The following is a 25,212-nucleotide window of genomic DNA, read 5'->3' on the forward strand; positions in this document are numbered from 1 at the left end:
CATAATTTATTAAGCGGTAGTTCATTCTGATGGGTATCTTCCATGGCTCCGCCTCCTGAGCCTTCCATGATTCCGCCTTCCACGGCTCTGCCCCCAGAGTTCTCCATGACTCCGCCTACCAAGGCCCTGTCTCCGGAACCTTCTACGGCTCTGCCTCCTGAGCCTTCCATGGCTCTGCCACCTGAGTCTTCCACGGCTCCGCCCTCCATGGCTCCGCCACCTGAATCTTCCATGGCTCCGCCTTCCACGGCTCCACCCTCGGAGTTCTCCATGGCTGTGGTCCTGTGGCCACCTCCCAGGCCTCCTGACTCAGTCCCTGTCCTGTGGCCACCTCCCAGGCCTGCTGACCCAGTCCCTGTCCTGTGGCCGCCTCCCAGGCCTCCTGACCCAGTCTCTGTCCTGTGGCCACCTCCCAGGCCTCCTGACTCAGTCCCTGTCCTGTGGCCGCCTCCCAGGCCTCCTGACCCAATCCCCGTCTTGGGGCCCCCTTGGACTGCCTGTCTGCCCCTTGTGCCCCCCGTGGACTGCCTGTTTGCCCTTTGTGCCCCCCTTGGACTGTCTGCTTGCCCCTTGTGCCCCCCTTGGACTGTCTGTTTGCCCCTTGTGCCCTCCTTGGTCTGCCTGCCCCCCTTCACTCCTTGGACGATTTTGTTTTTGTTTTTTGTGGGTTTTAAAATTTTTTAGGAGCGTCTAGAATCCGCTCCTTTGAGGGGGGGTTGTGTCACGATTCCCCTGTTGTCTGCCCTGTGTTTCTCCCCTGTCACCTGTCCCGAACTACACTTCCCATAATCCCCTTCCCTCATTACTGCCAGTGTCATTGTTCTCACCTGTTTGTAATTTAATTATCATCCCTGTGTATTTAAGCCCTGTTGTTTGTTCATTCGTTGTCGGTCGTTGTATGTTATAGTTGTCCTCGATGTTTCTCCTGCCCGTGCTCTCCGTGGATGTTTTTCATTTTTGTGTTTTGTTTTCCCCTCGTGGATGTTTTGTTTGTTCCCTGTGTTGTTTTATTATTAGAGTTACCCTGTTCACCCTTTTGTTCATTCATTAAAGAACTGCATTTAGATCCTCACTCCTCGTCTACCCTCCTCTGATTCATAACAGCTACCCCTGTCTTTACATCATTTATTAAGGCGGTGGTTCATTCTGATGGGTATCTGAAGCTGACAGGATGTGCTACCCTGTTTTTACATCATTTATTAAGGCGGCGGTTCATTCTGGTGGGTATCTCAAGCTGACAGGATGTGCTACCCTGTTTTTACATCATTTATTAAGGCGGCGGTTCATTCTGGTGGGTATCTCAAGCTGACAGGATGTGCTACCCTGTTTTTACATCATTTATTAAGGCGGCGGTTCATTCTGGTGGGTATCTCAAGCTGACAGGATGTGCTACCCTGTTTTTACATCATTTATTAAGGCGGTGGTTCATTCTGATGGGTATCTGAAGCTGACAGGATGTGCTACCCCTGTTTTTACATCATTTATTAAGGCGGTGGTTCATTCTGATGGGTAGGCCTATCTGAAGCTGACAGGATGTGCTACCCCTGTTTTTACATCATTTATTAAGGTGTTTTTTTTTTTTAAATAAATAGTTTGCTCATTCTGAGAAAGAAGCACATTTTATTAGGCAGTATGACCTTGCACTTGAACTACCGGTAGGTAGCACGTCTTGTGCGGGTAGGACAGTTTGTCATAACACCTGCCACCGTGTTCTCGGAATCAGCGAAAATCATCAATTCGCAGAATCATTCGTTTGCTCATTATTCAGACTCTTTTTGGAGCACAAAACTAGAGGTAAGTGTGAATGATGTATAATTATACTAAGACATTAAATGTGTTCAGAATAGTGTAAACAAGAGCCGCATACTAACACTTGAAATCCTGTTACATTCTGAGAAAGTGCGTATAAGAGGCGAAAGAGCATGTGCATTACACATACAAACACAAGCGACTGAAATGTAGTGAGCTTAGAGCGTGACAGTATCTTAAACTCGACCGATTTTTATTCATTTTAATGTTAGGTTATAACCTAGGTAAATGATATCTGAAATGAAAATGTCGCCGGTTTTCTGAAGCTTATTTGTTCAGTCGATATAATCTGATATAAGAAATGTAAATCGAGATAAGATGAAACAAGGCTTCAACATGAAAGTTGTCCATATATACATTATTAAGTACACACACACACACACACACACACACACACACACACACACACATTTAAACTTGATATTTTATGTAATTATTATAATTCTAGTGAACAATGTGACAGTAAAAATGTAAAGGTCTTGGATAGACTTTTTTGTGGTGGCATAAATACTTATTTTCACACTGATATTTTAAATGAACAGTTTATCTTTTTATCAGTTTATCAGTTATCAGAAAATAGCTCATGCTGAAATGAGAGCGTGTTGTTTCAGGCAGCAAATCTACAGAGAAGACTTCCTGCTCTGATACAATGAGGAGAAATATCAAACAATGGCATTTTCTGCCCAGGTAAACAAACTGTTGACAAAATCAAATAAAAAATGTTTGGCCTGTAAACCAATAAGTAACTGGTATTTGTACCCCAACAGAAGGCTGCTTGTTCCTCTGCTGAGCCTGGCATTGATTACCCTGGCACTTCTAAAACTGCCTATATTTCACACCGACCCAAAGAGTGTCATTAGAGTGTCAGTAGATCCTGTCTATCGAGAGGTAAGATACATTTTACATTCAGAATGTGTTCACACCTTTTCATTTCCTTGCTTCTACTTGTAACCCGCACACACAAACACAAGACGAGACAGTCACAATGTCGGAGAAAACTGCTTTATTCCAACAAAGCAGGCAACAGTACAAAAACAGGGCAAATCCAGTGAAGAATGGTCAGGGTGAGCGCTAAATCGAGCCGGGAATCAAGATAGGGTAAAGGGGCAAATCCAGGAGAGAGTGGTCAACGAGAGCGTAGGGGGTCAAAGCCGGGGGATAATCAGAATAAGAATAACAAGTGGGAGCAAAAGACAGGGGAACAAGGGGAGCTGGCAAGCTAAGAGGTGAACGAGAGGAGGTCAAAACTAGACGAGACTAGCGGGGGGCAAAGACACAGGAAACTAAATACAATAACCAACAACCGTGAGACGAAAGGGTAGTGATAAATATAGGGGCGAGTGCAGGTGTAAACCATGACAGGTGATGAGACGAGTGCAGGTGAAACTAATGTGCAGGAGTGCAGATGACGCGAGTGCAGGTGGTCATAATGTTCTGGGGGATTGGAAACTCGAGGAAGGGAGATTGCCTACGAGCATGTGAGCGAGTAGGAGCAAAGTGGGCGTGAGGGCTCGAGCGAGCAAAAAGAGCGTGCGAGCTCGAGGGGCGAAACGAGCGTGGGAGCTCGAGGGGCGGAACGAGCGTGGGAGCTCGAGGCGGAACGAGCTGGAAGCTCGAGGGGCGGAGCGGAGCGGGTTCGTGACAGTACTCCCCTCTAAAACGGACGGCTCCTGACGGCCGCGCCGGTTGCGAGGAAGTGGTGCTGGACGAACCCAACAAACAAAAAACCCTGAACAGACAACCCACAAAACACACAAACAAAATTGAGGGCAGTCCAAGGGGCACAGAGGGAAATGAGACAGTCCATGGGGTAAAGACAGGCCGAACGGAAGGACGGTGTATTGATAAACCTGGCCGTCGAAGGCGAATCTCAAGAATGGCCTGTGACGGGGATTTATCTGAATCTGAAAGTAGGCATCTTTCAGATCGAGAGAGATAAACCAGTCCCCCTGGCGCGTATGCGCGAAGAGTTTCCTGATTGTAAGCATTTTGAACGGTCTTTTTGCAAGCACCTTGTTCAAACCCTTGAGATCTAATATTGGTCTGAGGCCGCCGTCTTTCTTGGGAACAAGAAAATAACGGCTGTAAAACCCTGACTCGCTCAGCCAAGGCGGCACTTTCTCTATGGCCCTTTTGCACAGAAGGTTTGTTATTTCTGAACGAAGCATGCAGGCTGCTTCCGTGTTCACAATAGTTTCGAGCCAGCTCTGAAGCGGGAGGGCGGCGATCGAACTGTAGCAAATAGCCCTGTTTTATTGTGCTTAACACCCATTTGGATATCCCTGGGATAGCTTCCCACGCTTTGAAGCGTAACGCTAGAGGGTGAATGGCCAAATCGCCCTGATTGCTGCACACAGTGCGCTGAACAGAATGTGTGAGCGCGCTTACTGTGCTTATGCATGACTGCTCGCGAGACAGCAGGGACAGGCTGTTCTGTGAGTGACTTCCGATTGAGGTGAATGGGGAAAGAGTCACATCTGTTAAGTGATGCGCGAGCATAGTCACGGGCACGGGACTTACATACAGAGAAGTGTTTGCTGGCCGTGGTGACAGAGCGGGCAGAGAATGGGCGCCGCGACGTATTCGTGAGCGCGCTTATTGACTCTAACACTCGAGCGGGCTGTGTCCGCTTTATGTGAGTGGGCTCTGATAGGAACACGGGAAGTGTAATGCTTGTATGTAGGGGTGAACACTGGATTGTGGGCACATTTTCTACACATAAGGCATGTTTGCTCTTTACAAGATTTCTTTGGGTCGCCGTGAAAACGGCGCTTGAGTGCAGGCAAGCGGGCAGTATCACCGGCTTGTTGGCTGCTGAATCCACCACTGTAGTAGCCTGAGAGAGGGGACTGACAGGGGCGAAGCTTTGACGGTGGTCCGCCGCGGCGGGACTGAGCCGTCGCTTTTTCAACAAGGCTAGGAGGACTTCGGTTGCTCAGGTTTCAGCGCAACCTTAGACCGAGGCCCGCAGGGGACGGCGGTCTCGCGGCGGCTGTCTGAGCCTGATCGAGGGCGGCCGCCCTGTCGACGCTGAGAAGTCTGACTTTGTTGAGCTGGGCGCTGTGAAGAGGCTCGTGCAGGAGGCTGGTCACGTGGGCGGCCTGCAGAGGAGCTTAGCGCGACGCCGCAGGAAGAGGTTCATGGCTTGGGTGGCTTTCTGGACTTCTGAAGAGCAGTCAACAATGCCACTCACCGCGGAGCCGAAGAGACCGGTCGGAGAGAGCGGTGCGTTGAGGAACGTGGAGCGCTCTGCTTCTCCCATGTCGGCTAGCGTTAGCCACAGGTGTCTCTCGGTCACAGTCAGCGAGGCCATGCACTTCCCTAGAGCTTGGGCTGCAGCTTTGGTGGCGCGAAGGGCGAGGTCCGTCACGCTTCTTAGATCTGTAACAGCCTCTGGGTGCCTGCCTTTCTCATCCCACTCCCGAAGAAGGTCCGCTTGGAGGATCTGTAAGACGGCCATGGAGTGCAGAGCAGATGCGGCTTGGCCGGCGGCGGAATAGGCGCGGCCAACATAGGCGGAAGTCGCTCTGCAGGCCTTAGACGGGAGCACTGGCTTAGACCGCCATCTCGCGGAGGGCGGGCAAAGGTGTGCTGCTACCGAATCCTGGACCGGGGGATGGAGGAGTAGCCCTTCTCGGTGGCGCCGCCCACCGGGCGAGAGCGGTGGAGACGTGGGAACGGATCCTGGCCGAGAAAGCGCTGCTCCACGACTTTTGCAAGCTCAGTGTGGAGTTCCGGCAGGAAGGGAGCGGCCCGGGCCGCGGGTGTTGCGTGGCGACGGCTCTGAAGAAAGCAGCCGTCGAGTCTGTTGGGAGCCTGCTCAGGGGGCGGTGACCACTCGAGCCCGAGGCGGTCGACGGCCTGTGTGAGGAGGCGTGTTAGTTCCCCTTCGACTCCGGCGCGGGTCCTGCTGGATTCCTGGGCCGAGGAGGAGGCGTGGGAGCCTGACCACTCCTCGCTGTCCGAAGCCATGATGGAACAGCCCTTATCCTCCACCTCGTCCTCCGAGATGGCCGCTACTGTGCGTCCCGGGGGGCGGGGAGGGTGAGAGCGATGCTCGAGGGAGAGGCTCCGGCGAGGCAGTCGCTTCTATCACCGGTTCTGGCAGCCTTTGGGAGCGGCACTTTTTCCTGTGCGGCGGAACAGAAGGTGGCGCGGCGGCTTCGGTTCTGAGCGCTTCGAGTCGAGCACGCAGGGTCGCATCCACCTTCAGCGAGGGCGAGCTCTGCATGCCCCAGTCCCAGGCAGAGAGCGCAGATGAGGTGGCGGTCTCCGGCGCTGAGAGGGGCGCGGCATGAAGCGCAAGTGGTGCGAGGCATCTTAAAAAAGACGCTCGTTACTCTTGTGAAGTTCGTTAAGAACTAGCTTGCTCTAAAAAAGGATACGTCGCCGGATGGCGTAGCTCGCAGGATGGCTGAAGGTGGCAGAGACGGCCGGCTTCTTCGAGCGCTGTCCAAGCTTGCTAGATGCCCCTCGAACGGCGACGCGGCTTCCAGTTCAGAGATGCGAAGAGATGAAAATCAGGGTTCCAGCCTACGAACTATGCTTATATGCGCTCTAGCCACGCCCATTTTGGCGGGCTTTGATGCAGTAAGCGCGCGGACGCCTCTCATTGGACGCGAGTTCGCCCAAGTTCGTCTATAGGCTGCAGCAGTTGCCGCAGAGCAACCAATGAGCTTGCTAGCTAGCCCGCTCAAGGTCTGCAATTGCTGCACTGCGTTGACAAATGATACAAAATTAAGGATAATTTTTTGGCTTCAACATCTCAGAAAAAATTAATCTTTCCCGTAGCGTAAGCTAGCTTACGCAATACGAGAGAACCTCTCGTAAGAGAACTACATTGGTTGCCGGTTTTCTACAGGATTAATTTTAAGATACTTTTATTTGTTTTTAAAGCACTACATGGCATTGCTCCGACATATATAGATGATCTAATCCAGGTGAATAAACCAAAGAGAGCATTGCGCTCCGAATCATTAAATCTCTTGGTAGTCCCGCGCACGTACAGGAAAATGAGAGGAGACCGCTCCTTTGCAGCGGCTGCTCCCAGGCTGTGGAATAATTTACCTCATTATATCAGGGAATGTTCCTGTCTTATAGAGTTTAAACGACATTTAAAAACTTATTTTTTCACTCTGGCGTTTTGATCATTCATGAGTATTGTGCTAGTGGTGTAATAGGTTATTATTGATGCTGCTTAGATTTTGAGGTGTCTGTGACAATGTTTAGAATTTAATTGTGATTTTATGATTGTTATCTTATCCTCTGTACAGCACTGTGGTCAACTTCTGTTGTATTAATATGTGCTTTATAAATAAATTTCACAAAAATTGAACATTGAAGTCATGGACATGTATTTAAGGTTTTATTTGTCAACGAAAAGGTTTTAGCTTTTGCTCTAGTTTCCATTAATGGTACCAACACTGACTTGACCAACAGATCAAATCCTTACTGTAGAGCCAGCCATGAGCTACTGTTGAAGTCAGAAGTTTACATACTCCTTAGCCAAATACATTTAAACTCAGTTTTTCACAATTCCTGACATTTAATCACAGAAAAAATTATTGTTTTAAGTCAGTTAGGATCACTACTTTAAGAATGTGAAATTTATTTCAGCTTTCATTTCTTTCATCACATTCCCAGTGGGTCAGAAGTTTACATACACTTTGTTAGTATTTGGTATCATTGCCTTTAAATTGTTTAACTTGGGTCAAACATTTTGGGTAGCCTTCCACAAGCCTCTCACAATGAGGTGCTGGAATTTTGTCCCATTCCTCCAGACAGAACTGGTGTAATTGAGTCTTTCAGTTCTATGCACAAATTTTCTATCAGATCGAGGTCGGGGCTTTGTGACGGCCTCTCCAATACATTGAATTTGTTGGCTTTAAGACATTTTGCCACAACTTTGGTGGTATGCTGGGGGTCATTGTCCATTTGGAAGTCATTCTGTTCAAACAGTTTGATTTGTGTTTCATTAGACCAGAGGAAATTTATCCAAAAAGTAAGAACTCTTTCCCCATGTACACTTTCATACTGAAGTCTGGCTTTTTTATGGCAGTTTTGAAGCAGTGGCTTCTTCCTTGCTAGGCAGCCTTTCAGGTTATGCTATAGGACTCGTTTTACTGTGGATATATGTAGATACTTATCAACCGGTTTCCTCCAGCATCTTCACAAGGTCCTTTGCTGTTGTTGTGAGATTGATTTCCACTATTAGCACCAAAATTAATTTCTAGGAGACAAAATGCATTTCCTTCCTGAGCGGTATGATGGCTGTGTGGTCCCATGGTGTTTATTCTTGTGTACTATTGTTTGTACAGATGAATGTGGTACTTTCAGTCATGTGGAAATTGTATGATTAAGTATGTACCAGAATTGTATACATTGATGTCCAAAATGTTTTTTTTTCTGAGGTCTTGGCTGATTTTTTTTTTCCCATGATGTTAAGCAAAGAGGCACTGAGTTTGAAGGTAGGCTTTAAAATACATCCACAGGTACACCTCCAATTCAGTACACCTGCTATCAGAAGCTAATTGGCTAATTGTCTAAAGACTTGACATAATTTTCTGGAATTTACAAAGCTGCTTAAAGGCACAGTTAACTTTGTGTATGTAAATTTCTGACCCACTGGAATTGTGATATAGTCAATGAAAAGTGAAACAATCTGTCTGTATACTATTGTTGGAAAAATTACTCATGTCATGTCCTTAAACATGACTCATATTAAATCTGTGGATTTGTTAAAATGTAATGACTTCAAACTAAGTGTATGTAAACTTCTGGCTTCAACTGTATATTTTTTAAAATTGCATTTCATCGTTATGGCCCATGCACTGAAAGTGCGGAGGCGCTATTGTTCTTCTAAGGATGATCATGGCCCAAGAACTGAAAATGCAGAGGCCCTATTGTTTTTCTAAGGATTAATAGGGCCCATGCACTAAAGGTGCAGAGGCCCTATTGTTTTTCTAAGGATTATTAGGGCCCAAGCACTGAAAGTGTGGAGGCCCTATTGTTCTTTTAAGGATTATTCGTCTTTTCAAGGCTTTCTGTACTTTTGGGGTACTTGACATGCCTGAAAACTCTTGGAAGTTTGCACGCACATCAGAGTTGTTGGCCATTAGGGCTGGACAAAGTTGCGGGGATGGGGAGGTATTTGTGGCCTTGTGGGCTGATCACATTGATGTGGCTATTGTGGGTCACAGTCGTAGCACCACCAACTGGTGAAAGGAAGTGTGGCACATTTAACAGACTTTGAAATATCACTCTTATGTTTACCTTAATAGCTTCAATAGACAGTGTAGATTTAAAATCCTGAAGGGATCTTAAATAGTGTTGCCATGGCAGCTCATTAAATGTAATTATTCCTTTTTATTTATATTCACGTTTTTGAGGTACCTGCAATGCTTGACAGCACACATCAGAGTTGTCAGCCATTAGGTCTGGGCAAAATTTAACACAGGCATTGCTGGAGAGCTCTGCAGTGGTGGGGTCAGTTTCTTCTACGGCAGTGGTTCTCAACCTTTTTTGAACAAATGCCCCCCTGACCTCTTCATGATCCTCTTAATGCCCCCCCCCCCCAAAAAACAAACAAAAAAAAACACTTCAGAAATACTATTACAGCCAAACAATTGCAACACTGATACCTGAAGCCTGAGTTTTTGGTAAAAAAAAAACTGAAACAGAAGTTTCTTATTGTATTTAAACTACATGTAAAAGCCTCAAGTTGAGTAATATTGTGTTTGGAAAAAAATGCAAAGACACATGGATTGTTTGAAAGGTATTGCAAATGTATTTAGAAATTCAAACAAATTCAGGCTCACACACAATTTTTTTTAAGATGAACCAATCACGTGAACAATAACGTAACTAACCTAAATGGCCAATGAAAAAGCAGCGGTCGTTCGCGCACTCAATTAGGCAATATATATACTAGGCTTCAAATTTGAATAGCCTACAAACGGTCATTTGATTTCAAATGACGAACAAAGACGACAACAGCTCGGCCACCTGAACTGAACTGAAGTAAAAACGATGTCAAAAACAGCCACTTTTTTTTTATTAATTACGGTCATTAGTGTGAGCCCTGAGCACTAATTATGTGCCTAATTATGTATTCCGCTTTATGTACAGAAAAAGCCGGTGAAAGCGCGCCTCTATTTTGCGCTGAAAATTCTCCGCCTATTAAAAGCATGTGTAACTTAGGAAGCGGCTCTCCTGGCATATCCTCCTGGTGAAGTGGCAGCAGTAATCCGAGCAAGACGAAGACATAGGCTAAGGACCTACAGGCCGCCTGTTGAGTACCTCTGAGTAACGCCCCCCATTTGTGCCTGAGCGCCCCCCTCTCTGCTGCCTCGTTCACACCGCCCCCCAACACTGTCCAAACGCCCCCGTTGAGAAACGCTGTTCTACGGTCACCAAACTTGCTAAATATATTGTTCTCATAAAGCTGGACTACTTTCAAAATTTCACTCATTAGCTCAGTTCAACAGGAAGTTGGCCATTTTGTATTGAATGTGCATTTTTTTTTTTAAATTGCAGGCCTTGAACTTTTGAATGCTTCATCTAGGGGATTCATGTGATCACCAAATTTAGGCAATATTATGCCAAGACATTGAAGATGCCAAATTGTGAACAGATTTTTGATGTATTGAACAGTGTTGCCATGGCGAGGCAATAAATTAAGGGCAAAAATGTGAAACAGAATTTTCCTTGATGAAAATTCAGTTCTATGTTTGGTAATGGGTGTAGTGGTCTAATGCACATAACTGGTAAACTGGTAATCAGAAAGCCGCTGGTTCGATCCCCACAGCCACCACCATTGTGTCCTTGAGTAAGACACTTAACTCCAGGTTGCTCTGGGGGGATTGTCGCTGTAATAAGTGCACTGTAAGTCGCTTTGGATAAAAGCGTCTGCCAAATGCATAAATGTAAATGTAATGTCAAGATACAGCTAATGTAAAATTGATACATTTACATTTATGCATTTGGCAGACGATTTTATCCAAAGTGACTTACAGTGCATTTATTACAGGGACAATCACCCCATAGCAACCTGGAGTAATGTGCCATGCTCAAGGACACAATGGTGGTGGCCATGGGGATCGAACCAGCGACCTTCTGATTAACAGTTATGTGCTTTAGACCACTACGCCACCACCACTCCGCAATTGTTAGTAGTTTAAGTTTATTGAAATGAAAATATCAACTGAAATGTAAAAATAAAAAAAAAATCAAAGCCAGTTCTGTTCAAAATTGTAGGTTGAGTGATCAGACCCAGTACCAGAAATGTCCAGTAGAGGAATTGGTGAATGATTCACATTGGCAGGAATTGGCATAAAAACACAATATTAATTTGAGAACAATAAAACAAAAATATCAGTTATATGAAAGCTTTTTCTAAGGACAGGTCTTTTTTTTTTAAATTCCATTAAGATGGGACAGTAGATATAAAGTTATGGATCTAAACAAAACAAATGTTAGAAACACCTCTCAAACCACATGTGAAGTGACAATTTATTGCACAACATTATATAAGACGTTTAAAAGATTAGAAATATTATACTAACTTCTAAAATAACTGGTTACAATGTAGGGCTGGGTGGGATGTTGACTTTTTAAGGTATACCGATATATTTTCAAACAAGATATAGGATGAGGCAATACCGTTTATATCGATATAGTTTGCTGTGATATACAACCCGTTTCTTCCATAAAGCCATGCCGTGTTTACATCTCTCCAATCTCAAACTCTTGGATGGAAATGAGTTGTAATATTTTCATCATGGTTATTTTTATCTGTCACTAGCTGCTTTTGCATTATTTCTATATAAAAATGTGCCTGTTCTCATGGACACTGAGCTCTCTCTCTCTCTCCCTCTCTCTCTCTCTCTCCCTCCCGCACACACACTTCCTGTTCCTGTTGCTGACGGCATGCTGGACGATTGTTTGTAGCCTGCTAGCCTGCTTGGCATTGCTTATTCTTATTCTCATACGTTCATCGTTTTATCCTTTGCCATTTTACTGCATGCTTCAGGTTTTGCCTCTTTTCTATTTTTCCCTTTACAAAAAGCTTTACTAGGATGCTGCGCTGAGAAAAGTGCTTTGGGAACAATCCTACATGTTTGTGACCAGCTGAAATATGTGTGTAACACGTCAATGAATATTGACCTGAATTTATTGCCTCGGTGTAATTGGTGTAATCATTGGATGCACCTGTGACCGGGCTATAAATGGACGTGCCACCAGCGTGTCGTCAGATCCTTTTCTTCAGAGCATTCTCTGTGTGTGTGTCTCACAAGCCTGTCAGAAATGTTCTTTCCTCTGCTAGGATTTAGAATTTGTTAGGCCTCCATGCTAGTGGCTGGTCAGGCTGGCGCTGCGCTGTACACCATGGCCGTGTTACAGGCTTAACAGGCTGACCTACTGAAAGACCTGAGCGAGGAAGCCTTCGGGCAGTTTTTTCCTTGCCGCAATAAAAACAAAAATGTAAAAAAGGGGGCGGGCCATCGGCTCCCGACTCTGCTAGGAGAGAGGCTCCGAAACAGTGCATGGCAAGTCGTGCTCCCCCTCGTCAAGACTGGAGACAGGCTCGTCGCCCTCAGCAGCCCCCCAAGCAGGACATCAGTGTCATGATTTCTAAAAGAAAGAAACCCTGACGGTCTTGTACTCAGCCTTGTGGGGGTAGTTCCCCTCGGGACAGGGCGCGTGTACCATCCACTTCTTCCCTCCCGATACCCTCTCGAAACCTCTTCACTCCCGCCGCCTTTGGTGTTTCGGGTGACAGAGGCTTCCAACAAAGAGATGGGTGTACCGTTGCTTCCTGCCTTAATCCAGGACGCGGAACACTCAACACCCCCTCAACAGGAAGTCTTAAATGAATACCATCTCAGAGTACCTGGCAGCATGTAAACTTCTGCCAGATACTTCTATGTGGGTCCTAAGAACAGTAGAAAAGGGCTACAGAATTCAATTTGCTCGCCTCCCTCCTTGTTTCAACGGTGTGGTCCCCACTACCGTAAACCGGAGCAGGCATTTCTACTGTGGAAAGAACTGCAAAATCTCTCAGTCTAGGGGCCATAGCCCAAGAAGGGTGGGGGGTTGCGTCCGACCTTAGATCTTCAAAGCTTGAACTGCCCAGTCGGGGTGTTCATGTCCAAGATGCTAACTATCAAGACGATTGTGTCACAAGCCCAAGATCACGTTTTGGCTGGTCACCATCGATCTCATGGACGCATATCTTCATATAGAAATTCTGCCACAGCACAGGAAGTTCCTGAGGTTTGCTTTTGGGGGCGAAGCCTTCCAGTATCGGGTTCTTCCATTTGGCCTAGCCCTATTAACCCGCACATTCATGAAATGCATGGATGCAGCACTGGCTCCTTTGCGACTCCGGGGCATCCGCATTCTGAATTACATAGATGACTGGCTGATCTTAGCGCAGTTCCAAGAACTGGCAGTTCAGCACAGGGATATTGTCTTAGCTCATCTGGTTTCTCTGGGTCTGAGACTCAACGTCAAAGAGCGCTCTCTCTCCCACCTGGAGAATCACCTATCTGGGGGTTATATGGAATTTGATCACGATGCGGGCACAGTTGTCTCCTGCCCATATCACATCCATTCAGAACACCCTGAGCAAACTCAGGCTAGGCCAAGGTTGCACTGTTTACCAGTTACCAGTTGTATCAACAAATACTAGGTCTCATGGCGTCTGCATCCACGGTGTTCCCTTTGGGCCTTCTCCATATGAGACTGTTTCAGCTGTGGCTAAAAGCCAGGGGATTTCATCCAAGGGCCAGTCCCCTAGGGCTAATAAGGGTTACGCGCCGCACGCTTCTTTCCCTTTCTATGTGGTTCAGACCCCGGTTCCTTACCTTGGGTCCCACTCTAGGTGCGTCTTGATGTCACAGAAACTGTCTCAAGTTGTTGGTATGTATTTTAAGCCCTGAAGTTCTTCCTCCAGAGGCTGCCAAGTCTTGGTGCCGGTGGGCAATACAGCGGCAGTCTCTTACATAAACCAGTAAGGAGGTCCACGTTCACGTCAGCTGAATCTCTGGCACGTCGGATTCTCCAGGGCAAGCTCCTGTCACTCAGGGCTGTTTATATCCCTGGATGCCCATATGTGGTAGCAGATTTACTGTCCAGAGAGAAAATACCGACGGGGGAGTGTAAACTCCACCCCGAGGAAGTGAAACAAATCTGGGTGAGATTTTACAGGGCAGAAGAGGACCTCTTCGCCTCTATGAACAGCGCAATGTCTCCTCTACTTCTCCCTGAGTCCCCAGTTTCTCTGCTCCCGGGAGTCTTGGCTAGAGTTCGCCAGCAAGGGTCTTGCCTCAAACTGATAGCTCTGCACTGGCTGAACAGGGTATGGTTCTTGGAGTTAATATCGCTCCTCGACAGCTCGCCTTGGACGATTCCGAACAGGAAGGACCTTCTTTCTCAGGCACAGGGGATATTATTTCATCCCCTGCCCAAATTGTGGAACCTTTCATGCTTGGCCCTCATAGGGTACCAACTGAGGTACACAGGGCTTACTCCTGAGGTTATCGAGACCATTTTAAGTGCCAGGGCTCCCTCCACTTGGAACAAATCTGGTGAGATCGCCTCTATGAACAGCGCAATGTCTCCTCTACTTCTCTCAGAGTCACCCAGCCCCCCTGGGGCTGGACGAGTGGCGCATACATAGCCCAGAATGCGCCTGTATGCATTTCCCTCTACTAAAAGTTCATAATGCAGATCCAGTTAACTGCCAGTTTGTTTCAGTTCTGGACTTTCTGCAGGAAAAACTGTCAGCAGGCATATGCCCTGCTACTCTCAGGGTTTATGTGGCCGCGATTTAGGCTTGCCACGCCTACTCGCTCGCTTCATTCGTGGAGCCATGCGACTGAGGCCTCCTGTTAGGACCAGGACTACTTCTTGGGACTTAGCAATAGTCTTGGAGGGTCTGGTTGAGACCTCCTTTTGAACCTCTAGAGTCAGTATCTGACAGACTTCTGACTTTCAAGATGGTCTTTCTTAGGGCGATCACCTCTCTAAAGAGGATTGGGGAGCTACAGGCTCTGTTTGTTTTGCCGGCCCCTTTAGAATTTGCCCCAGGTATGGCTAAAGTGATTTTGCACCCTCATCCTGACTGCCTGCCTAAGGTGCCTTTTTCGACATTACATCCGGTCACTCTTGAAGCTTTCTGCTCCCCTCCGTTTTTAACGCTGGAGCAGGAAAGACTTCACAGACTTTGTCCAGTCCGTGCCTTTCAGACCTACGTCCACCGGACTAGCCAGTGGCGTAAGTCAGGGCAATTATTCGTCTACCATGGGGGCCGCAACAAGGGGGCGGCCGCAACCAAGCAGACTATGTCGCATTGGGTGAGGGATGCTATTACCCTGGCCTACGAGGCGCACGGTCAAGCTTCGCCAGTTGGTATCAGGGCTCACTCCACCAGAGGGGTAGCCTCCTCTAAAGCCTTGGCTAGAGGGTTCCCTCTGCAGCAAGTTTGTGATGCAGCAGGCTGGTCCTCTCCGCACACATTCATCAGATTTTATAGTTTGGATGTTCATGCTACTCCGGGCTCTTATGTCCTTGAGTCGACATCTCAAGCTCTTGTCTGAGACCTCTCGCATTCTTGTGAGCACACTTCACAACCGTAGGGGTCCAGACAGCCTCAGTGCGGCGGCGTGGGTATTCTCGTTCCCAAATCGCTTTTCTCAGCGCAGCATCCTAGTGAAGCTTTTTGTAAAGGGAACATCTCGGGTTACGTATTGTAACCCTTGTTCCCTGAAAAAAGCAGAACAAGATGCTGCACTTCTTTGTCGCACAGGGATGCCCCAGGACTGCTCTTCAGAAAAAATATCTGACAACACGCTTTTGGCGCGTCCATTTATAGCCCGGTCACAGGTACATCCAATAATTACACCAACCGAGGCTATAAATTCCGGTCAATGTTCATTGACGTGTTACACACATATTAAAGCTGGTCTCAAACATGTAGGATTGTTCCCAAAGCCCTTTTCTCAGCGCAGCATCTCGTTACGCTTTTTTCAGGGAACAAGGGTTACAATACGTAACCCGAGAGGTTTCTTCTGTCTGTATTTTTCCTGTTGCTGCTTGCGCGTAGCTTTAGTCTGTGTTTGTAGCCTGCTTGCTTTTTTAGCATCACTTATCTATCTGTTTTCAGCTTTTAATCCTTAATATCTGGCATTTTCAGTGTGCATTGGTTTCCCCCCCGCATTTTTTTCTCTTATCGGGATTCAATTGTGTGCTTTTTCCGAGTGCATCCGCTTTCTATTTTTTATGGTGATTAAACTGTGCCGATTTTACAGCGCACACCCCTTTTTCTCCTCCTCTTATTGCATCAATCTCAAAGCACTGCTTATCAAGAACAACCATACAACAAACAATTGCGTTAGGGATTCACATCGATCTCTAACCCTCGCTGCTCAGGAACAACCAACAATGGCAAAAAAAGGTGCGGTAAGTCATGGCATCCACTAATGTAATTTTTTTATGCATTGCATGCCAAATGGTTATTATAGTTTCTTCTGTCAGCAGTGAGGGACTCACATGTGATAAATGTAAGGAATTAGTCAGGCTGACGGAGAAGGGTAATGACTTAGAGAAGGTGATGCTATTGGAGGTCAGTGAGAAAGAGAAGCCGGTAGATACTGTTTCGGATGTGGTTAGTACAGTGAGCAACACACACTTTGGTTCCGGCTCAGCCGCATACTTGCTCAGCGAAGCGATTCGTGTTAGGGTTTCAGATTGATTCTTCCCACTCAGTGATGCACCCACTGAGAATCATGTTGAAAGAGCCCTTGCTATTGGTGACTATTGTAAGGAACGTGGAAATAGAGACTCCAGCCACCATTCTTAAATGCATTGTGTGGGCTCGGGCATCTGACATAAGATCATGTTAAAAAGTGCTGGCTAATGCTAAACGTAGATTTTCTAAAACTGTTATTCATGTCGGCACTAACAATGTCTGGAATGCCAGTCGGAGATCACTAAAGATAAAGAGGTGTGTGAACTTGTCAGACAGTTATATACTCTGGTCCCCTCCCTGCTCATCGTGGTGACGAGGTTTATTGTAGATTTGTGTCACTGAATGGCTGGATGTCTGAGTTGTGTTTGGAGAATATCATAGAATTCATAGACAAGTTTTTGGGATAGACCTGACCTGCTAAGGAGAGACAGACTCCATCCCACCAGGGATGGTGCCGCTCTCCTCTCTAGTAATTTGGCTCATAGTCGTAATAGTGATAGTATTTGACTAACTGTGGCCCAAGTCAGGAAGCAGACAAACTGGTTAATCTGAACATCTTCTTGCTCTCTTGAGACATCACACAGGTCACAAACTACAACACATAGAGTCTGTATCACCTAGATATTCTAGAGACTGTGTCTGTTCCCTGAACTTCCAAACACAAAACCCTAAAAAAATAATTTAAATACATTTTATTTATTTTTATAAAAAATATTTTTTAAGATAAACATCATATAAAGGTAGGGCTACTAAACATTAAATCTCTATCAAAAAAAGCACTAATGGTAAATGAAATTATTACAGATCATAGTTTGGATGTGCTCTGTTTGACTGAAACCTGGCTTAAACCGATGAATATATTAGTTTAAATGAATCTGCTCCCCCAGGTTATTGTTAAAAACATGAGCCTTGTCTGAAGGGTCGAGGAGGAGGTGTTGCTACAATTTACAGTGAAGTTTTTGGTGTTACTTGGAGGACAGGATATAAATGTAAGTCTTTTGAACTAATAATGCTAAATGTGACCATCAGATATATAAAAAAAAACTGTCGCCTTTTGACCTTGCTACAGTATATAGATCACCCGGGCCTTATTCTGATTTCCTTTGTGAATTTGGTAATTTTTGATCAGATCTTGTAGTTACTGTAGATAGAGCTTTTAATCATAATCATATGATAGATTTAATTCTGTCATATGGAGTTGATGTCAATACTATAGAAATTAATCTGTTCATCTGATGTCATCTCAGATCATTACCTCGTATCTTGTATGCTGCAATCAGCTAATGTTACTCAATCTACACCACGCTATCATTCAGGTAGAACTATTCTTTCGACAACTAAAGATAGCTTCACTAATAATCTTACAGATATGTCTCATAAACTCAATAAGTTCCAAAGTTTGAATAACTTGATTAAATAACAGAAAATATTAATACAGTCTTCTCTAGCACTCTTGATAGTGTCACCCCCCCCCCCCCCTTCGATTAAAGATAATGAAAGAAAAAGTCCTGCTCATGCTCAAGAGAGCAGCTGGAAAATGTAGTGCAAGTGGAAGAATACAAAATTAGAGGTATTTCGCAGTGCATGGAAGGATAGTGTCTGTAGCTACAGATGGGCACTAAAAGCTGCCAGGTCAGCATATTTGAGCAAACTCATAAAAAAACAGAAAACAAACAAACAAAAAAAAAATCCTAGGTGTTTATTCAGTACTGTGGCTAAATTGGTTAGGAATAAAGCATCAACTGAACCAGATATTCCATCGCAGTACAATAGTAATGACTTAGTGAATTTCTTTACTGATAAAATTGAAATAATCAGAAAAATCATGTCACAGTACCTCAGACAACAGTGTCTCATAATTTTCCTCACGTGCAACTTCAATCCTTCCCTGTCATAGGTCATGAATTTATTGAAACATAAAAAGCCACAACATGTATGTTAGATCCAATACCAGCTAAGCTTGCAAAAGAGGTATTCACTGTAATCTCAGAATCTCTTCTTAATATTATTAACTACTCGCTATTCTTTGGACATGTCCCAAGAAACTTTAAAATGGCAGTTACCAAACCTTTTATTAAGAAGCAACAACTTCTTAGATCCCGACATTCTCTTGAATAGGCTAGATAATTATGTTGGCATTTGTGGACTTGCATTAGGTTTAGGTGGACTTGCAGTAGGTTTATTTACCGCTACTAATGTTGTCAAAAATACCGGTACTCCGGTACCAAGTCGGTACTGAAACAAAAAAATGTTTATGATACCAGAATTTCTGAAGGTATCAGTAAGGGAGTACAGAGTACCAGGTCTACCCGGTACCCATGCAGAGTCGGGAACTTTTGAACGCTCACAACAAGCAAAAGATGGCGACAAGCAAAGTAGCTGCTGCTGCAGAGTCTCAACTGAATCTTGTCGAAAAGAAAAGTGGAAAAGGCCAGTTTTGGAAATTCTTTGTATTTGTGGCAAAAAGGAAAAGGGAAACATCATAGATCAGCAAAAACCTATTTGTAAACGGTGCTTTCGCAATTTTCTGATGAAAGGAGGAAACACATCAAACTTAATAAAGCACCTGATAGACAAGACACCCAGATTAATTCAAGAAACCAAAGCAGGTTAGTTTAAAAGCATATTATCATTTGCATTAGGACTGAAACGATTAGTCGACATTATCGGCAACGTCGAAAATAAAAAAATGACAAGAAAAATTGTCATTGTCGAATAGTCGTTTGATCTCATTTAACGTAAAATGAAATCATATTAAACTGTAAATGATGCGCGAGAGCAGCACTGCAGTTCACGCCTGACTGAGGAGAGAAAGAATTACACAGATCACAGTCCAGATGCACTCTAAACTTTCACAGCTACATTTTATGTAGATCCCAAAGTATTAAGGAATTATTAAAAAAAAAGTACATTCAGAAGCAGTCTCCTTGTGGAATAAGTGCTACTTTAGAGCTCTTTAAAGGAAACATCCCGGTGTTACAAATGCAGTTATATTTAATGTGTTATAGCTTTATTAAAGTTCAAATAGTACAGAAGCAGGTCATGTTAATAACTTTAAACTCAGAAACAGGCATTTCTCTGTGTGGTATGCGCCTCTGCAATGAGTTGTGCGAATGTCCCAATCTAAGGGGGAGAGATTGAAACTGCACCCGGCTGAGATAGACTCTGTCTCTGGGACGCTCATCCCTCGAACGCGGACGCTTAATGCAGCTAGATTAGAATGCGATTGCTCGTGACTTATTTAATCATAATATGTCACTGGTGTTACGATCCTGTGTTGTCCGTCCCGTGTTTTCCGTTTTCACTTATCACGTTCCGTGTCACAATCCCTTGTTGTCTGTACCGTGTTTTCTGTTTCACTCATCACCGTGTTATTGTCCGCACCGGTTTGTTATTTTGTTATCACCATGTCTGTCTATTTAAACCCGCTTGTTTCCCCTTTCCTCTGTCGTTCGTTGACGTTGTATGTTGAGATGACGTTCCATGTCACGCTATTGTCTGGTTTCACTCTCGCTGCTCGTGTTCCCTGTCAGTCTGTCCGCTGTCTCGTGGTTACCCTGTTCCCTGTCTGTTCCGTCCAAGGTTACCCTGTTGTTCTCCGCCCTCTGTATCCTCCAGTATTTGGTTTGCATTTTCCCATCGTGGATTTTTGATTTGTTCCCGTGTTTGGTTTCTTTTGTTTTGTGTCAATAAAAGCTGCACTTGGATCCACACCCCTGTCTGCCTTCTCCTATTTCCACAAGTCATAACAGAACGAACGACCAAAAATGGATCCAGCGGTCCAGCAGGCCAACTACCAGCTGCTTTCTTTGAAGCAAGGGAAGCGACCAGTTGAAGACCACATCCGGGACTTCCTGGAGCTGGCTCACGTTTCGGACTTCCCGGAGTCAGTCCTGGTGGTTTTCTACAGGGGCAATTTGGAAACGTCGCTGAGGGAGCGGTTGCCACCGGCGACGCACGGCTGGACGTTGCAGGAGATTATGGAAGAGACTCTGTTGGTCAGCGGCTCGCCTCTCACTGTGGGCTTGGCAGAGGAGGAGGACCCTACCTCACCCCCCGCGGTGGCGACCTTCCACGCGCCCATGGTTCTTCCCATCACGCCTGCCCCACCAGTCAGCGAACAAACCCCCACGCCAGTCGATTCCCTTGAGCCTGCATGGTCCACTTCGTCTGCCCGGAGGAGGAAGAGAAGACGGGCTTCCGCCTCCCGGTCCACGCCAGCCCCGGTCTGCGAGCCACAGCCCACGCCAGCCAGGTCTGCGAGCCTGAAGCCACGCCGACCAGGGACAGCGTTCCAGCGTAGCCAGTCGCATCAGCCCGGAGGAAGAGGAGAAGGGGAAAGGCCTCTGCCCACCAGCCTCTGCCTGCCGCAGCCCCGTGCCCTAAACCCCCCGTGGCTCTGCCCTCAGCGCCAGCGAACCCAAGCCAGCGCATACCACGGTCAACCAGCCAGAGCCTGTCACCCCAGAGGTCAGTTAGCCAGTGCCTGTCGCCCCAGAGGTCAGTGAGCCAGCGCCTGTCGCCCCAGAGGTCAGTGAGCCAGCGCCTGTCGCCCCAGAGGTCCCTGAGCCAGCGCCTGTAGCCTCGACCATCCCTGAGCCAGCGCCTGTGGCCTCGACCGTCCCTGTCCCAGCGCCAGTAGCCATGACCGTCCAAGTGCCAGTAGCCAGGACCGTCCAAGAGCCAGCGCCAGTGGTCGTGCCCGTCCTAGAGCCAGCGCCCCTCAAGCCTTCAAGGGCTCCGCCTCTCAAGTCTCCCGAGCCTCCTAGGGCTCCGCCTCTCAAGCCTCTCAAGCCTTCCAGGGTTCCGCCTCTCAAGCCTCTCAAGCCTTCCAGGGCTCCTCCTCCCGAGCCTCCTAGGGCTCCGCCTCTCCAGTCTCTCGAGTCTTCCAGGGCTCCTCCTCCCGAGCCTCCCAGGGTTCTGCCTCTCAAGTCTCCCGAGCCTCCCAGGGCTCCACCCCTCGAGTCTTCCAGGGCTCCTCCTCCCGAGCCTCCTAGGGCTCCGCCTCTCCAGTCTCTCGAGTCTTCCAGGGCTCCTCCTCCCGAGCCTCCCAGGGCTCTGCCTCTCAAATCTCTCGAGTCTTCCAGGGCTCCTCCTCCCGAGCCTCCCAGGGTTCTGCCTCTCAAGTCTCCCGAGCCTCCCAGGGCTCCGCCCCTCGAGTCTTCCAGGGCTCCGCCTCTCGTGCCACCCAGGGCTCCGTCTCTCAAGTCTCTCGAGCCACCCAGGGCTCCGCCTTCCGAGTCTCCTTCGGCTCAGCTCCCAGAGCCTCCCGAGCCTCCTACGGCTCTGCCTCCTGAGCCTCCTACGGCTCCGCCTCCCGAGCCTCCTACGGCTCTGCTCTCAGAGACTCCAGAGCCTTCTAGGTCTCCGCCTCTAGAGCATCCTACGGCGCCCCCTCCCTCGGCTCTGCCTTCAGAGCCTTCCAGGTCTCCGCCTCTGAAACCTCCTACGGCGCCACCTCCCTCGGCTACGCCTCCAGAGCCTTCCAGGTCTCCGCCTCTTAAGCCTCCTATGGCGCCACCTTCCTCGGCCCCGCCTCCTGAGCCTCCCTCGGCTCCGCCTCCTGGGCCTCCCAAGCCATCCTCGGCTCCGCCTTCCTCAACCCCGTCTCCTAGGCCTTCCTTGGCTCCGCCTCCTGAGGTACCCTTTGCTGCGCCTCCTGAACTTCCCTTGGCTCCGCCTTCAGAGCCTTCTTCGCCCTCGCCCCCTTCGGCTCCACCTCCTGAGCCTCCCTCGGCTCCGCCCCCAGAGTCTCTCGAGCCTCTCCCGGCTCCACCTCCGAAGCCTCCATCGGCTCCGTCTTCAGAGCCTTCTTCGCCCTCGCCACCTTCGGCTCCGCCTCCAGTGGCTCCCCCAGCTCTGCCTTCTGAGCCTTCTATGCCATCACCTCCCTTGACTCCGCCCAACACTGTTCCGCCTCCTGACCCACCCAAGGCCTTACCGCCTGAGTCTGCCATGGCTCTGCCTGTCTCTGCTCCGCCCCAGGGGCTCCGGCGTCCTTGCCTACGCCTCCTTCGGCGCCGCCATCCAAGGCCAGGACTGCTCCGCCTCAGAAGTCCACCTTGGCTCCGCCAGCTTCCCCAGTGGCCACTCCTTCTCCCAGGCCCCCTGAACCGGTATTTGTCTTGTGGCCACCTCCCTGGCCTCCTAAACCTGTCCCTACCCAGCGGACGCCCCCCAGACCTCCTGAACTGGTCATTGCCTTGTGGCCACCTCCCTGGTCTCCTGGACCTGTCCCTGCCCGGTGGATGCTCCCCAGGCCACCTGACCCTGGCCCTGTCTCACACCCCCATAGACTGCCTGCTTGCCCCCCCGGCCTTCCTGGTCTACCTGTCGGCCCCTTGTGCCTCCATGGACTGCCTAATTGCCCCTTGTGCCTCCTTGGTCTGTCTCTGTGTCCCTTGTGCCTCCTTGGTCTGTCTCTGTGTCCCTTGGGCCCCTTTTGGTCTGTCTTTTCTCCCCCTCTTCTAGCCCCCCTCGCCTGGAACATTTTGTGTTTGTTGTTTTAGGTTTCTTTAGACCGTCTGGAATCCGGTCCTTTTGAGGGGGGGCTATGTTACGATCCCGTGTTGCCTGTCCCGTGTTTTCCGTTTTCACTTATCACGTTCCGTGTCACGATCCCTTGTTGTCTGTACCATGTTTTCTGTTTCACTCATCACCGCCCTCTCCATGTTATTGTCCGCACCGGTTTGTTATTTTGTTATCACCATGTCTGTCTATTTAAACCCGTCGTTCGTTGACGTTGTATGTTGAGATGACGTTCCATGTCACGCTATTGTCTGGTTTCACTCTCGCTGCTCGTGTTCCCTGTCAGTTTGTCCGCTCGCTCGTGGTTACCCTGTTCCATGTCTGTTCTGTCCAATGTTACCCTGTTGTTCTCCGCCCTCTGTATCCTCCAGTATTTGGTTTGCCTTTTCCCATCGTGGATTTTTTATTTGTTCCCGTGTTTGGTTTCTTTTGTTTTGTGTCAATAAAAGCCACACTTGGATCCACACCCCCATCTGCCTTCTCCTATTTTCACAAGTCATAACAACTGGGCATTTCTTATCGTGAAGAAAAATGGCAATATGAAGCTTTATTAATACAAGAGCTCTTTGCACATTAGTTTGGAAATTGTTTTTATTCATTCTATTGTATGCTTGTTTATTTGGGGGTTTTTTTAGTACTTGGTAAAAACTTAAAGTAAAAGTTGCAAAAGTTGAAGCAAATCTTATATAAGTGTTCAAAAATACTTTAAGCATACATTGTACAGTTTTTTTTATAATTAAATAATAATATATTTAAATTAAAGTGTTGCTCAATGGCATATATCTGCACTTAGTTCTGCTGCTAATGTTTTGTTAACTTTGTTAATAAAAGAGTGTTGTTTAGTAACCTGTTTTTGCTTTGGTACCGAAAATGGTATCAAGTACCGTGAAATTTCAATGGTATTGGTACCGACTACTGAAATTTTGGTACTGTGACAACACTAACCACTACCACTTTGTCTATGTAAATGAGGAATTGTCAAACTAAACAAAAGTAAAGTATGGAGTGCCACAGGGATTAGTTTTAGGGCCTCTGCTTTTCTCCTTTATGTTGATGATACACAACTTTATATTTCTTCAAAACTTGATGAAATTTCAGAATTCTCCAAATTAGCAATGAAATCAAAGATTGGATGGCCAGAAATGTCATTCCACTCAATTCCGACAAAACAGAGGTGCTAATTATTGGACCAAAAACCTCTAAAAACAAGCCGCTAAAATATAATTTGACTCTTGATGGATGTACTGTTATATCGTCTTCAATAGCAAAGAACTTAGGTTTTATATTCGATACCAATGTGTCCTTTGAAAATCAAATTACCAATGTTTGTAGAACAGCATTCTTCCACCATAGAAATATTGCTAAATTACAACACATGCTCTCTTGTTGCTGATGCTGAAAAACTAATTAATTTGTTCATGACCTCAAGACTAGATTATTGTAATGCATTACTGGGATTACAGAAAGTTCAATGAATAAACTTCAATTGGTTAAAAATTCAGCAGCCAGATTGCTGACTAGAACCAAGAATGGTTGTGATCATATTTTATTGTTGTTACATTGGCTACTTGTTAAATTCACATTATTTAAAAAATTCTGTCAACTATGTACAAAGCTTTGAAGGGTCTGGCTCTGCAGTACTTAAGGGACCTTCTACCACGCTATATCACTTTCATTACGATCGCAAAATTCTGGCCTGTTAATAGTTCCTAGAATATCAAAATCCACAAAAGGAGGTAGATCCTTTTCATATTTGTTTTCTAAACTATGGAATAGTCTCCCTATCACTGTTCGAGATGCAGACACACTCACTCAGTGTAAGTCTAGACTAAAGTCTCATCTATTTAGCCAGGCATACACCTAATTTATCCTTCAACTCACAATTAGACTGCTTTAGTTAGGTCTGCCGAAATCAGAAACCATTGATCATGATCTATAACTCTGCAATAAATTGAATGACATTTATGCTAATATAATTCTATTTTTATCCCTGTCTCAACATCGGGACTGCTATCCTGAGGTCACCACTGCTACTTGTCTCTGAGTGATGATGACTAAATGCAGCCGGTGCCAGCCAGACATCACCACTTACTAGGTCCTTGTGGTGGCGTGGCTACTCGGGT

At 46.8% G+C, this 25,212-nt stretch overlaps 1 protein-coding gene across 3 annotated transcripts in view; it reads left to right on the top strand.

Annotated features, from left to right (window-relative positions):
* Positions 1-1,168: 1,168 nt before the first annotated feature.
* The window catches only part of LOC127617228 (lactosylceramide alpha-2,3-sialyltransferase-like), a 53,042-nt gene continuing 28,998 nt past the window's right edge, over positions 1,169-25,212 (top strand). Inside the window, exons 1-3 of one of the 3 annotated variants that reach the window (XM_052089163.1) lie at positions 1,169-1,220; positions 2,421-2,496; positions 2,577-2,697. In XM_052089163.1, the coding sequence (XP_051945123.1) occupies positions 1,172-1,220; positions 2,421-2,496; positions 2,577-2,697 (246 nt within the window). In that variant the 5' untranslated portion in view covers positions 1,169-1,171. The other 2 variants (XM_052089164.1, XM_052089165.1) reach the window with 2 other exon arrangements.

The sequence above is a fragment of the Xyrauchen texanus genome, chromosome 23 (genome assembly GCF_025860055.1).
Source record: "Xyrauchen texanus isolate HMW12.3.18 chromosome 23, RBS_HiC_50CHRs, whole genome shotgun sequence".
Taxonomy (NCBI): Eukaryota; Metazoa; Chordata; class Actinopteri; order Cypriniformes; family Catostomidae; genus Xyrauchen; species Xyrauchen texanus.